Consider the following 16045-nt stretch of genomic DNA (forward strand, 5'->3'; position numbering starts at 1 on the left):
TATTTATTTTTTTAAAGCAAAGGCCCTACAGATTAAAATGGTGGGTGTTGCAATTTTTTTTCTCACACAGTATTTGCAAAGCGATTTTTCAAATGCAATTATTTTGCCATTTAAATACACTAAAACACACTATATTGCCCAAATGTTTAGTAAAATATAAAAGATGGTCTTTTGCCGAGTATATAGATACCAAACACGACATGCTTTAAAATTGCACACAACCGTGCAGAGGTGACAAACTACATACATTTTTAAACGCCTTTACAGGTTACCACTTTAAATTTACAGAGGAGGTCTACTGCTAAAATGACTGTCCTCAATCTGACATTCGCAGTGATACCTCACATGCATGGTGCAATCGCTGTTTACATATGACACGAGGCCGACGCTAGCGTTCACCTTTGCACGCGAGCACAGGGGAAAAGGAGTACTTTTTTTTAATTATTATTTATTTTGCTTTTTTATTTTATTTTTGCACTGTTCCTTTCATTTTTTTTTAATCATTTTTTTTATCACAGGTAATGTAATTATCCGCAATGATCTCTCCTCTGCCCTCAAAGCATCTGACCACACCAAGATCGGTGTGATAAGATGCTTTACCAAATTCCCAATGGCGCTGTTTATATCCAGTGAAATCGAAGTCATGAAATGCTCCTAGCTTCTGGTTTATCTTGAGAGTAACAGCGTTTACCCTCATGATAGGTAAATCAGCGACTCCAGCGTTGTAGGAGGTGATTTCACCACCACAGTTAAAAAAAGAAAAAAAGGAGCATATATGCCAAAGCATGGGGGCAAGGGGTGGAGGGGAGATTTGCCCCCATGCTTCGGCATATATTTTTTACTCTTTTTTTTTTTTGGCACAGATTGTTGTTGCTTTATTGAGTTAATATTTTATTTATACACCACCACAGTTAAAAAAAGGCGCATATATGCCCATCAATAAAAGTGGGTGGATGCAAGTGGTATTCTAATGGTGGGCATACCCACCGATCAATCTCTTTTTTAATTCAGCCCACAGACTGCATGAAAAAAAAAAACATAATATATGCCCAACAAGGACCAGTAACGTATTGGTATGTTTTGCTGGACTTTGAGTAATTATTCCAGAATGATGCCTGCAGGTTTAGGTATCATCTTGGTATCGTTCTGTTCAGCCATAGGTCGGCTTTCATCTGACCAGCTCAGGAACATGTAGGCCTGTTCACTAGTGTACCTCTATTTGGACATTTTGGCCTCTAAGTTTATAGGTACAACTAGTGCGAATCACAGGCAAAAGAGCACCTGATTGTCAGCGACTGCTTCAGTCGCTACCAAAAAAACTGTTAGCGTTCGCCGGGGATCAGGCCTGACTCTGCGAACACTGCAGTTATGTGTGTTATGTGTTGTATTTTGTAAGTGACAATGATTAATTGATACTGCACTTGGGTGGGCTGGATTGGGCTGGGCGGAGGGGCTAAACGCAGGTGCTAGCAAGTATCTGGGCTGATCCCGCTAACGCTGCATTTTTAGGAACCCTAAACTATTGGGGACACTAGTATAGATCTGATCAGATCAAAGATATTGATCCGTTCGGACACTATACTAGTAAGGGAGGTGTATGGTGCGTGCATTGGTTAACACTACTTGCACTAATCTGACGCTGCCTGGGACTGAGACTGACCCCAACTGACACTAAAACCTAACTGATGTCACCCGCCAGGTGAGTAGTTAAACCTTTATTAGGTAACATATGGCGGGTGCCTTGACGCTATAAATAATTATATAAAATATTAAATAAATATAATAAATAAACTAACCAGCATCACCTGTGACACTAATACGGTGATCACTGGTGAAGGGGTTATCTAGGGGGCAATCAGGGGGCTAAAAACTTTATTGGGTAATATATGGGGGTACCCTGACGTTGTAAAAACCTGACGGTGAAACTAAACAACTAGCTAGCATGAGCCGTGACACTAATACAGCGATTATAAAATAGATCTACTAATGACACTGGTGACAAGGGGATGAAAGAGTTAACTAGGAGAGTGATCAAGGAGTTGAACCTTTATTAAGGGGGTACCCTAAAGCTACCTGGGCCTACTACTAGCTGTCCTAACGCCGATTAGTGTCACAAGTGACACCAATGCAGTGATCAGTGGAAAATCTGAAAACTGCAATTGGTGACACAGTGGCAGGGAGTGAAGGGGTTAACTGGGGGGGGGAGATCGGGGGGATGAAAAGTGTGCCAACGTGTACTGTGTCAATGTAGTGTTAGTGCAACTCACGTTTGGATGTCCTCTCTCCTTGCTCTGGAACCGAAAAGGATTCCATGAGGGGAGGAGACATCACTCTCTTCCTGTGTTTACATTTACAGACAGAGGAAGCATTTTCATTAGCCAGAAGTGATCAGCAGGTCAGTTCTGCAACGAATCCGATCGCCTCGGGCATGGCTGAGGTACAAGCAACATATGGGTACGTCGTTTTGCTCAGCCGTGCCGTTCTGCTGGCGTATATCAGCGTCAGCCGGTCGGCAAGTGGTTAAAGGAGAAGTGTGAGCAGTGAAAAAAAGCAAATATGCATAGTCCTCTATTTGGCTTACAGCCGTTCCCCATTGGCTCTAAGCCCAAGAACTGAGCAATCACATGACCACTGATCGCTCAGTTCTCGGGTCTACTCTGAGCAGAAAGAGGCGACTGCCGGTCACTGGTTCTTTGGTCTGCCCCTCCAGAGTTCCCTGGAGCACTGGGCAGTGGTGGGGGCAGAAGCAGCTGGCTCAGGCTCTCAGCAGCATACTAAGAGGCTGAGACAGCTACCGGGCAGGCATCTGGGTGGATCTCGTCATTGTCGGGATACATCTGGAGACTGGAGCTGTTTTGTGACATATCAGCCAACAGTGGATTGCACTCCTGTGACCTACATGAGAAATATGGCCAAACAAGCTTTGGCCATAGTTCCCTTTTAAAGACTCTGACAAACCAAAACATTATTTAGCCAACAATAACCCTAGTCACCTACAACATTCTTCATGAGGACTGAAGAGGTAAGTACAATGTATATACTTTCATTTTATCACAGCCTGCAATGAGCATCCCTTAAACACAATGAGAGGATCGTATCAAAACTGAAGCAGACAGAATCTGGCGTAGCTGTGCATGGAAACCTATCAAAGCCTAACTGAACTATGTGATGATGGATGCTGATTTGTTGCTATGCACAGCTGCTCTAGATTCTGTCTGCTCCATTCTTGATAAATTCACTCTATTTCAAAGTCTATCTACAAAACAGATTTTGTTGGATTTTTTTTTTTTTCATACTTGTAGAAACATGGCCAACTTTAGAAGCATTGTTGCACCAAACAGCTCTGTAAGTGAATGTTGGAATTGATATTTCTGTTGAAAAATATCAAAATATCAATATTAACTTTTCATAAGTAGACTCCACAAACCACGTAACTAATATAATCGATATTCCGAGAGAAACCCATTGGGACACAATTCATGGGAGTTTCACATTGCAATGAACTGTATATTTATCACAGGTGCTGAAAATGATTTTATGTCACGAAGTTTAGCGCAGGTTACCAATTAAAGGAGTGACTTTTTTTTTTCTTTTGCTTTAGTCATCTCACCTCAAAAAGACCCCAGCCACTGATGAGTGTGCAAAGAAAGTCTAGACTGCCGGTTTCGGGAAGAGGAACAGAGCCAGAGCAAATGACCGAGTAGCAGGCTGGCCTGCGCTGAGAACGCCAACAACTGCCTGCGTATTGCTGATTGCAGGCACTGAAGTCATTCGCCACCTTTCACCGGCAGGTGTGAAGACAGAAAATGAAACCGTATGTTACGTCAACTCTGTAGATCTGGGAAGTATCGCTCCATTAACAGCTTCATAGCCCTTTAGATTGAAGATCGTTCCTTATTAACTCTTTCAGGTTTACAAGGACCCTGTGAACATCACTCCATTACTTTATCACATGTTTCAGTTGATGTACTGTGGGCAGAGGTCAGGTGGCCACCTCTATTTCTTTTCCGGAGTTTCCAGAGCCCATACAGGGTCTGTTACTAATCAAAAGCTCTTTTTAATAAGGTCTCGTCTGAGCCATTTTCTCCCTCCTCTTGCCGTTGCCTGGGTGACGCAGAATCAGTACCCACCAAGCCCCCACTATTGGCACTGACTGCAGCATCCCCTCCTGTGAGAACCAATCACCTCCCGCGTGGAGACCCACAGCAAGCAAGCTCTGTAATGTCTATGTGATGGGATCACGAGCTTTAATGTTCTTTGGAAGGGACCCAGCAATTGCTGCGCCTGGAGCTTCTATCCAGGGAAGAGCTGAGCTCAAGGGGTGTTACATCGATTGAAGTGAGAAAGTGAATAAACAACAAATAGCAATGTACGCAGGTAATGTGCGGTAAGGGGTCACGGTCCCTGTCGTGCAGTCTCCGAAAGTCCTTTATTTTATAACAATAGATGCAAACTACATTTTGTTTTATACCTTCAGCGTGTGAACAAAGTCTTCAGAGCGCTGTGGATTGGTGACAGCTCCTCCCGGGAGGGAGACCTAAGAGAGGTAGAATTAATTTCAGCGGCAGTAAACCCAGTGTGACATGACAAGCCATGTGTCTGCCTCTTCTGTATGACACGACTGCACTCTCTTATATTAAAAAATATATCAAGTCACATTTTATGTCCAACACATTACATTTCTTCCGCAACAGAGAACCGTACAAGCAAAATGACTGTGCCTGCATTGCAAGCGTATATTATGTATAGTTTACATGTAAATTACATTTAGTTGTCCTAGTTTTTGTAATTAAAAAGAAACCCCAGGCCACAGAAAACTAATAAAAATTCTATAAGAATACCAATTTTTGTGGTTGATTTTTTTTTTCTATTTTGGATACACTGTTTGGCATAAAAAATACTCAAAAAAAGGGCATGTAGCAGGAACAATGGGGATTTTACTGCCCGCTGCAGAGTCTCTGACCAGCTTTGCTTTTTAATTGCACGGGAGGTCACATACCTGATTGTTTGGCAGGGGTGCCTGGATCATAACATTGGCTGAACAGAATTACACACCTTTTTCAAGTAAGAGTTCACATATTTGTATACAGTATAAACTGTGTTATTTAGGTGTTAGGTTTTGACTTTTTAGCAATTGAAAGCCAAACTCTAAACCTACTCCCAACCACACTATATCTAGATCTACACTATATTACCAAAAATATTACCAAAAGTAATGGGACGCCTGCCTTTACACGCACATGAACTTTAATGGCATACCAGTCTTAGTCCATAGGGTTCAGTATTGAGTTGGCCCACCCTTTGCAGCTATAACAGCTTCAACTCTTCTGCTGTCCACAAGGTTTAGAAGTGTATCTATGGGAATGTTTGACCATTCTTTCAGAACTGCATTTGTGGGTTCAGTCACTGATGTGGACGCGAAGGCCTGACTCGCAGTTTAGGCACTAATTCATCCCAAAGGTGTTCTATCGGGTTGAGATTAGGACTCTGTGTAGGCCAGTCAAGTTCCTCTACCCCAAACTCACTCATCCATGTCTTTATGGATTTTGCTTTGTGCACTGGTGCGCAGTCATGTTGGAACAGGAAGAAGCCATCCCCAAACTGTTCCCACAAAGCTGGGAGCATGAACTTGCCAAAAATGTCTTGGTATGCTGACACCTTCCAAGGTCCCTTCACTGAAACTAAGGGGGCAAGCCCAACCCCTGAAAAACAACCCCCCACCATACTCCCCCCTCCACCAAATGATTTTGACCAGTGCACAAAGCAAGGTCCATAAAGACATGGATGAGTGAGTTTGGGATGGAGTAACTTGACTGCACAGAGTGCTGACCTTAACCTGATGGAACACTTTTGGGGTGAATTAGAGTGGAGACCGCGAGCCATGCCTTCTCATCTAAGATCGGTGCCTGTCCTCACAAATGCGCTTCTTGAAGAATGGTCAAACATTCCCATAGACACACTCTTAAACCTTGTGGACATCCTTCCCAGAAGAGTTTAAGCTGTTATAGCTGCAAAGAGTGGGCCAACACAATATTGAACCCTACGGACTAAAACTGGGATGCCATTAAAATTCATGGGCAAAACACAGGAAAAATTACCCCTAAGTGAATTACTTTAAAAATATATAGTTTATTAAATGTAATTGATAGAGTAAAAACACAAAATGAAATGGAATGGTTACAATTTCTGTGTACAAATTCACCACATTGATAACATTGTTGAAATCCTCTTGGTTCAACTGACACGTTTCAGAGTAGCAATGTCTCTTTCTTCAGGGGTGGTATGAGGAGGTCAATCATATATCTATAATATGGTTGCTGCGAAAAGTCAAGATAAGTATATATTTAAATTCAATGTCTTTAAATAGACTCACGTATATTGTAGTGGTGCCACAAGTGAAACATTCCATAGGACTATTAAAAACAAAGAACATAGAAAGGACAGTGTCTCCAGGCTTTCCTGCTTCAACATTCAAAATGGCTGATCTTTACAACATACACTATTATTAAATAAAGAAATAGAATTTGAGTGGAGCTAGAGACACTGAAGCCAAGGGGTGGGTGTCACCCTGTAGATGAAGGCAATAAAGATGTATAACATGAGGTTTGTATGGTTTAGACTTATATTAGATTTTAAATTATTATTATGTATGTGTATTAGATAAATAATTATCCTACCTGTACCGTATGAAGACAGAATACTGATGAAGAGATGATTTGGAGAGTATAAAGCTTGTATATACTGTGAAGTAATATATTCATAACATTAAATCAGTTATGTGAATATATAATGAAACCATTCGGCGATGCCTGTGATTGGAGGGGGAAGAATATTTTAGGTGCCCTTGGAGACATGGCTGGCATTCACCCTCGGGATTTGGATGCCAGGACGTGTCTCCACGCGGCTGTAATTCACTGCAAGGTACAAACCAAAGAATTTTACTTTAATCAACATACAAATTAGCTGCTCGTTTGGTTAGAGTGAAATTGTAACTGTATATACCGGTAAGCCTGAAGATTATTCTGCTAATGTTTCTATCTATTATTGATTTGTGTATGGTGGGAGACACACTGTGTTGGTCTGGTTGTATATGATTATTTTACAACAAACACGACAACAGGGCTATTTGCCAGTTGTGTGTTTATATGTATATGTGTATTTGCGTGCACTGATGGACTTATGTATGCATGTAGATATATATTAAATCTATCACATACACCATATACAAAACAGATATCAAATTTGTTTGTTTATAGCACCAATTATACGCCTTCAGTTTGTAACACAAGTTCAATCAAGCTTTTAATTCTTGTAAATAAAGTAAAGAAATAAATAGAATTAGACTAAAATTAAACATTTTAGAATATCAACATATATATTCACAGAACTGATTTAATGTTATGCATATATTACTTCACAGTATATGCCATCTTTATACTCTCAAATCATCTGTTCATCAGTAGTCTGTCTTCATACGGCACAGGTAAGATAATTATTTACAATAAAACCTTGGTTTGAGAGTAATTTGGTTTGAAAGCGTTTTGCAAGACAAGCTAAATTTTTAAATACATTTTTACTTGCTATACGAGCTATGTCTTGATATACAAGTAGTGTCATGTCAAAACTAAGTATAAAAGGGAAGAGAGTCACCTCTAAATGTAGCAATATGGTTACATTTAATGAAGGTACAACATTTAGCGACATTGCTACACTTAGAGGTGCTTCTCTTCTCTTTTATACTCTGTAGCTCCTGCTGGATTTTGCTTCTAATTCCCTTGTGGAAGCTTCCATTTGTGGATGGTTATTTAATGGTTACACAACCTGGTCACATTGCTATAATATTTTTATATGGACTACAAACTGAAGGACCTATGAATAAATGTTTGTGGAATGAATCATTTGAGTTTCCATTATTTCTTATAGGGAAATTTGCTTTGATGTATGAGTGCTTTGGATTGCAAGCATGTTTCTGGAACAAATTATGCTTGCAATCCAAGGTTTTACTGTATATAATACACATACATAAGAATTATTTAAAAGCTAATATAAGTCCAAACCATACAAATCTCATGCTATACATCTTTATTGCCTTCATCTATAGGGCGAATGTCAGGTCTTCCCTTTGGCTTCGGTGTCTCTAGCTGTCCAATGCCCTCTGGGGAGCCTGGCACCACTCAAATTCTATTCCTTTGTTTAGTAATAGTGTATGTTGACAAGATCAGCCATTTTGAATGTTGAAGCAAGAAAGCCTGGAAGCACAGTCCTTTCTATGTTCTTTGTTTTTAATAGTCCTATGGAATGTTTCACCCGTGACACCACTACAATATACGCGAGTCTGTTTAAATACATCAAATTTAAATATATAATACATTTTTGATTGCTATATACTTATCTTGACTCTTTGCAACAACCATAATCATAGATATATGATTGGCCTTCTCATAAAACCCCTGAAGAAAGAGACATTGCTACTCTGAAACGCATCGGGTGAACCAAGAGGATTTCAACAATGTTATCCATGTGGTGATTTTGTACACAGAATTTGTAACCATTCCATTTAATTTTGTTTTTTTACTGTGTCAATTATGTTTAATAAACTATATATCTTTTTTAAGTAATTTATGTTTCCTGTGTTATGCTAGCTCAGATGTGGCACTCCATAAGGACATAATTACCAATATAATTCTTTAAGGTTCATGGGCATATAAAAGCAGGTGTCCCAATACTTTTAATAATAAAGTGTAACTAGCCCTGTAAAGAAAAGATCACTATACCTACCTATTTTGAAGCCACTTCTGTCCAGTCTCCAGTGGTGCAATCTGTGTGTAGGAGAAAGCCAATAATGGCTGGGAAGTTTAGTCACCTATAGTCTTATTATGGGGCTTCCATTTTCGGCTGTCTCTCCTACACACTGACGCTGCTGTAGGACCAGACCGGATTGGCTACAGAATAGGTAAGCATAGCGATTTTTTGTTTTTGTTTACAGGGCTAAATAGATTAGGCTTAGAATGTGGCTAAGAGTAAGTTTAGATTTTGCCTTTACTTCCACTTCAGCAGGCAGATAAACTGTAGCCTGGAGAACCTATTAGGAGTTCCAAATTATGTATACATACTACAAATTTAGTAACTTTGCTTTTAATATGAACAGTACTGGTCAATCACACAAGCTGCAACTGTCAGAGTTAATCCTAACTGCATTTGGTAGTTGGTGTCTTCACTTTAAATATAGAAAGTTAATTTTCTCCCAGGACACTCAAGCAGATATCTAGAAATATCTGGAGGAATCGAGAGGTGGCTGCAGACACAAAGGGAACAGCTAGCAGTGTAAAACACAGTTGAACTTCAAGCAAACCACTTAACGGTGTTGTAAAGGTTTGTTTTTTATTTTCTAAATAGGTTCCTTTAAGCTAGTGTATTGTTGATTCACTTACCTTTTCCTTTGATTTCCATTCTAAATGTTTTTTTTTTCTTTGTCTGAATTTCTCACTTGCTGTTCCTCCTCAGTAAGCTGCTCAGTAAGCTGGTCTGGCTGACTAAACACCGCTCGGATGATGGTGTGAAGTTTACTGAGGAGAAACAGGAAGTGAGAAAGTCAGACAAAGAAAAAAAACATTTAGAAGGGAAATCGAAGGAAAAGGTAAGTGAAACAACAATGCACTAGCTTAAAGGAACCTATTTAGAAAATAAAAAACAAACCTTTACAACCCCTTTAATACATTGATGAAATACATATATGAGAGCTGTTTAACCTGCTAAATGATTTACATTCCTGTCTTATCCAGTCCTGAGTTTTACACAGCTTTGCCACACATTAAAGCACTGCCTGAATTTTCTCTGCTGCAGCTTGACTTTCACATACAAGTCTCCTCCCCGCACCCAGCTGGAGATGAGCTGATCACTAGACAATGAAAAGAAAAAGTCGCACATGGATGAGCTCATCCTTCTCTCACTCTGCGCTCTCCTAGTGTCAGCTCCTTATACTAGACCACACCTGATTGGCTCCTTGTGCTGCTTCTCTTCTACCCCCACCTATCTGAGCTCTGCTGCACAAGGAGACTGCAAGAAGCCAATACCAAGTAAAATTTAGGAACCTACACTGTTTGCAATTAAAAAATATATATAATGATGTATTCATGAATACAGAGCTACATTCATGTGTGTTTTATATCTGCCTGCAGTTCAACTTTAAATTAAATCAAACATGTTTATATATTTTTTTCTTTTTATACTTTTTTTTTTTCATAAAAGGAAGAAAAACAGGCAAAAATGAGTATCTTCACACTCCATGATAGGAAAACACCTTTGTGAACAGTCCGTGATGGACAGTATTGTCTGTTGGTGTATGGTGCACCTTGACCAAACGTCCAACACAGCTGCTCACCAGAACTAACAGACAACTATAAAATAGATGGTCATAGAGCGCTGTGGGGAATAGGGTCTTCCTCTAAACCACAAGCCTCCTCCACTGGAGTCAACAAGAGTTGCACCACCAACTATCACAATATCTGCATGTTTTTTTTTGTATTTGAACCATTTAAACTCTTGCTAAAGCCGGCCATACACGGTTCCAATCTTGGCCGGTCCATCAGGAACTGAGGAGCTGAGATTCGAACAGTTAATGGGCAGGCTGAATGTACCAAGTTGATTGATCGATCAACTTGGGTACAACCAGCCTGCCGGATTCACTTTCAATTATTGCAATCGGCTGCTATAGCCGCTTGTGATAATTACGGTCTGAAGGAAAGTCGTCCCTGCTGGTAGAAGACAATTGCCGATTCCCCAGTTAGCACTGCCTGTTGTTGATGGGGGAAGAATGGTTGCAGGAAAGATGTATGGCCTGCCTAAGTTTGGATTCTTCAGAAGATTCCTGCCAACAGACATTTTACCATGCAAATGTCAGGAAAATCTTCTCTACCTCCTTCACAGAGAACTTTCCTGATGCAGCTTGTGAATAGCCAGGTTGTCCTCAGATTCTTGGCTGGATCCTGCACTAACCACAGGCTGCTTGCCTCCCCCCCAGATTTCTATTGATCAACTTCTGTCAAAGGGACATGTTGGAAATGTTTTCTTGATCAGCTGCTGCAGCCAATCAGTTGCAGCACCTGATCAGCTGATGGATGCAGGTACCGCTGTCAGAATACAGTGTCCAGTGGGGGGATTTCTCCATCCACCGCTTGCGGTGGATAAAGAAATTTGTCAGTATTTTGTTTGTTTTTTCATTTGGTTTGCTGGGGAAAAGAAAAAACTAGAACTACCCATGTATGGCCAACATTTGTGATCGCAGCACTGTCAAGAGTGCGCTGTTAAAAAGTGGTACCTTCTGGGAAGTAAAATCGGCTGATCAGCATAGCATCCACACCACCGCCTTTTTACAGCAATTAAAGTTATGTGCAGGCACTTAGATTCTGCTATAAGACAGTTGGCTATAAATAGGTTCATACTAAGAAAGGTTTGTTTAACTAGCTTCATGTTTCTTTCGGGGAACATATACATTGCAGCCGGTTGCACTCCCAAAATGAACAGGCAAACGTACTTTAAATTAACCACCTGCTGGGAGTCTGCCAAGAGCAACATCAAAGGAAGCTAAAGCAGTGTGTACTTCCAAACCGCTGCTTGGGAATCTCTACTATAGAAGAAGCTTACCCCAGCAGCAGCACAGACTGTACATATACATAGTGCATTAGGCACAAGAAACGGACAGTAGATCTAATAATTGAAATGTGAAGCTCTGGTCCTGATATCTAGTCAGGTGCAGAGAAGAAAATGGAAACTGACACTTGTCTGAATGTTTTGATCCACTATCATTATCATGCAATATAACGGCTCTTCAACATCGTCTCGCACTGCCCTTTCATGTAAAAATATGAGGTGGCAGTTTGCTTTTGAGAAATATAGAACTGTCCCTGATAGCAGGGACTTATCCCTGTTTTTGGAACTAAATTCCTTGCCAAGCTGTCCTTCTTTTTGGTTTGACACTTATACCCTGTTTCCCCGAAAATAAAACCTAGCGTGATTGTCGGTGATGGCTGCAATATAAGCCCTATCTCCCCAAATAAGACCTAGTTAAAGTCATTGTAGGTCTTATTTTCTACTTATTTTTGGGAAACAGGGTAGGGCTTATTTGGGGGGTAGGGCTTATATTGCAGCCATCACCGACGATCATGCTAGGTCTTATTTTCGGGGGAAACAGGGTATCTATGTAAAAAAAAAAATACACAATTTAATTGATCTCATTTGTTCTCTATTGTAACTGATAAAATTGATAATATATGTAGCTTTGATATATGAACTAATATATGCTTCCTGGAAAAGCAGATGAATAGTTTTGTATAAAGTGGTAGTAAACCCTTACATATAGCCAGTGAAGTAACTGAATTCAGGTGATACACAGAGATGACAAAATTCCTCCTAAGTATGTTGTACCTGTTTATCTGCACCGCTCCTCCTCTACAGCCTCCTAAAGCACACACTTTACAGAGCATTTCTGAGCTGCAGGGGGCAGGAATCTGATGTCACATACTCAGTGCAGCCATCAGAAATGTTGGGGCCCCTTACACAGCTTTAGGCCTGGGCCCCCGGGGCCCGCCCACTTGCCGTCCCACCAAATCCGCCAACTGACCATCCCCTGAGTCCTTTGGTGCACCCACTTTTATTTTAACACTATTTTAATGCTGGATGTAGATGGCAATGCATGGTGGAGAGGGATGGGTGGATGGTGCTGGGCATGGATGGGGATGCATGGTGGAGAGGGATGGGTGGATGGTGCTGGGCATGGATGGGGATGCATGGTGGAGAGGGATGGATCGTGCTGCTCTCAATGCATGCACCAGATCTAGGGCCACCACGCTGACAAGCTGACCACACCCCCTGCCTTCTCCCGGCCAATCACTGTGTTAACTAGCCCAGCAGCAGCCAGTCGGCTCTGCCTCAGCAGGGAAGGAAGGTGAGCCGAGCTAGTGCTGGTCGCTATCACCTGCCGAGGGGCTAGTTAGAAAGGCAGCAACACGGGGGGGGTGTGAGCAGTGAAAGGAGCTTCTTCTTGGTGGCCAGCCGCGGCAGTTGATTGTAGGTAGAGCGGGCCCTGGCCATTGGGCCCCTTACTTCATTAATGCCCGTACCCTCCTGGTGGCGGCCCTGCACATACTGCACAACATAGAGCAGGAAGCTGAGTGCAATTGGAGACCTGAGTGGAGGGAATGGACACCCCACACACAATTTCATAGGGAAGCATTGACTCATACAGAAAGCAGAATGAGAGAGCAGAAAAAAATCACACTAGTATTGGATTAAGGCAAGTACAATTTAAAAGCTTATGCTTTGTTAATTTTGAATTTTAGAGGTTTACAACCACTTTAACCACTTGCCAACCGTGCTATAGCCGAATGAAGGCTACAATGTGGCCGGCTAGTTCTGGGAGTTCACTGGCGTTCTCCCATGCATCCGTAAGTGTCCATGGTTCAGCTCTCTCCTCTCCTCACAACGATACAGTGTGTGAGGAGAGGAGGGAGACACAGTGAGACAGCTGCATTTGGAGTGCCATCACAGTGCCCTGCAGTGCCACTACAGTGCTCATCAGTGAGTGCTTAGCAGTGACATCTGTGCCCAACAGTGCACATCAGTGCCATCATTGAGTGCTCATTAGTGCCATCAGGGAGTGCTCATCAGTGCCCATCAGTGAGTGCTCATCAGTGTCACTCTATCAGTGGATTCTCATCAGTGCCATAAAAATGCTTAAAAAAAGTGTTTTAATTTTCTTTCCACATTTTCCAAAAAATTGTGGAAAAAAATTACATCAAAAGTCTCATTATGCCTCATATAACATACATTGGGGTGTTTGCTTTCCAAAATGGGGTCAAATTGTGGGGAGCGTTTTTTTGTCCTGGTGCTCCAGGGCCTTCAAAATGTAATAGGTAGTCAAGAAATTAGATGTTTAATTCATGTCCCTAGAACACCTAACGTTGCTCACTGCACGTTGGGCCTCTCTATGTGGCCAGGCTGTGTAAAAGTCTCACACATGTGGTATCGCCACACTCAGGAGGAGTAGGACAATGTGTTTGGGGTGTAGTTGCAAGTAAGCAATTGCTGTGTGAGAGAAAAAAACCTGTTAATATGACAAAATCTTCCTTTTGCAAAGAATTGTGGGGAAAAAATTACAATTTGAAAAAACTCTTCATGCCTTTAACTAAATACCTTGGAATGTCTACTTTCAAAAAAGGGGTAATTTGGAGGGTATTTGTACTGTCCTGGCTTGTTAATGTCTCAAGAAATCAGATAGGCCGTCAGTACTTCAGGTATGATCAATTTTCAGTGATTGGCACCATAGCTTGTAGACTATAACTTTCACAAAGACTAAATAATATAAACTGGTTTTGGATATTTTTACCAAAGATATAGCAGTATAAATTTTGGCCAAAAAGAAAAAATACTAATTTGCTAAATTTTATAACAAAGAAAAATAATTTTTTTTTAACAAAACATTTGGTCTTTTTTATTTGTAGCGATAAAAAAAAAAACGGTGGTGATTAAAGTGGTTGTAAACCCTTACAAACCACTTTGGCCTACAGGTAAGCCTAGATTAAGGCTTACCTGTAGGTCCAAGAAATACCTCCTAAACCTACACAGTTTAGGAGATATTTACTAAAAGACAGTGACAGCTGTCTACGGCGAATGCGCCGTAGACAGCAGTGCGCAGGCACACTATCGGCGTTAGTAGCATGCCGCTGCATGCGCGGGAGTGACGTCATCGCTGCTCCGGCCATCAGGGTTTACTTCCTCTTTAAATATCACCAATAGAAAGCTGTGTGGAAAAAGGACAACATTTTATATGGGTAGAGTGTTGACTGAGTAATTGTCATTCAAAGTGTGAAGGGTCCTCGGTAATTCCACATTGTGTATTTTTTGCTAGGACCCACCTGATGGGAGTATTCCAAGATTGAATATAGGCTCTGATGTGTGTAATGCCGCGTACACACGGTCAGAACTTTCCAGCGGAGGTCCACCGGACTTTCCGAACGAGTGGACTTGCCCACACACACCCGCACACGACCGGACTTTTCCGGCGGACAATCCGCCGGACTTGCCCACACAAGGAGTAAAGTCTGTTCATTTTGAACAGGACTCCAGGTAGACGGGACTAGCAAAGGAATTCAATGTCGCCGCCTCCATCGGCAAAATTGACACCTTGCTAGCCCCGTCGTCTGGTATGGATTTTAAGGGGAACCCTTGCGCAGAAAAAACAGCGTGGGTCCCCCCAAAGTCCATACCAGACCCTTATCCGAGCACGCAGCCTGGCCGGTCAGGAAAGGGGGTGGGGACGTTCGAGCGCCCCCCCCTCCTGAACCGTACCAGGCCACATGCCCCCCACCCCAAAGCACCTTGTCCCCATGTTGATGAGGACAAGGGGCTCTTTCCGACAACCCTGGAGGTTGTTTGTCAGAGTCTGCGGGCAGAGGGCTTATCGAAATCCGGGAGCCCCCTTTAATAAGGGGGCCCCATATCCCGGCCCCCCACCCTATGTGAATGAGTATGGGGTACATTGTACCCATTCACCTGAGGGAAAACGTGTCAATTAAAAAAAAACAACACAGGTTTTTAAAGTAGTTTATTAGACAGCTCCGGGGGTCTTCTTCTGACTTTGGGGGTCGCTAGGCTTTTCTGCTATCTTCTGCTCTTTTAACGCTCTTCTACTAGTGGAGGAGCCCGGCTTTCTCCTTCGTCGCCACCGTCCACGTCCGGGGGTCTTCTTCTGACTTCTCCTGCTCTTCGGTTCTTCTGCCCGGCTCCTCTGCTATCTTCTTCCAGCTCTTTTACTAGCGTTGGCCCGGTCTTCTCGTTCGTCGCTGTCATCGCCTTCTTCTTCTCTTCTTGCAATGTTGACACGACGCTCTCTCTCGCTGTAATGCCAGGGACGCATATAAGGGTTTTGAGATTCATATACAGATTAACAATATTTGTGTGGTTGGTGGTATGAATATATACCATCCAGGCATTCATGAATGGAAAATGTTTTTAGCCGTGTTAATTCTTTTAAAACACTTTTGTAATT

At 41.9% G+C, this 16045-nt stretch overlaps 1 protein-coding gene across 1 annotated transcript in view; it reads left to right on the top strand.

The window, feature by feature from the left end:
* Positions 1-4844, top strand: part of DPH1 (diphthamide biosynthesis 1) — a 467476-nt gene extending 462632 nt beyond the window's left edge. The window contains exon 12 of the mRNA XM_077480579.1: positions 3602-4844. Coding sequence (XP_077336705.1) covers positions 3602-3655 — 54 coding nt within the window. The 3' untranslated portion in view covers positions 3656-4844. The remainder of the gene's footprint in view (positions 1-3601) is intronic.
* The last annotated feature ends 11201 nt before the right edge of the window (positions 4845-16045 follow it).

This window comes from Lithobates pipiens, unplaced genomic scaffold (genome assembly GCF_037356315.1).
Source record: "Lithobates pipiens isolate NorthernLeopardFrog02 unplaced genomic scaffold, aLitPip1_a1.2 Scaffold_16, whole genome shotgun sequence".
NCBI classification, from domain to species: domain Eukaryota; kingdom Metazoa; phylum Chordata; class Amphibia; order Anura; family Ranidae; genus Lithobates; species Lithobates pipiens.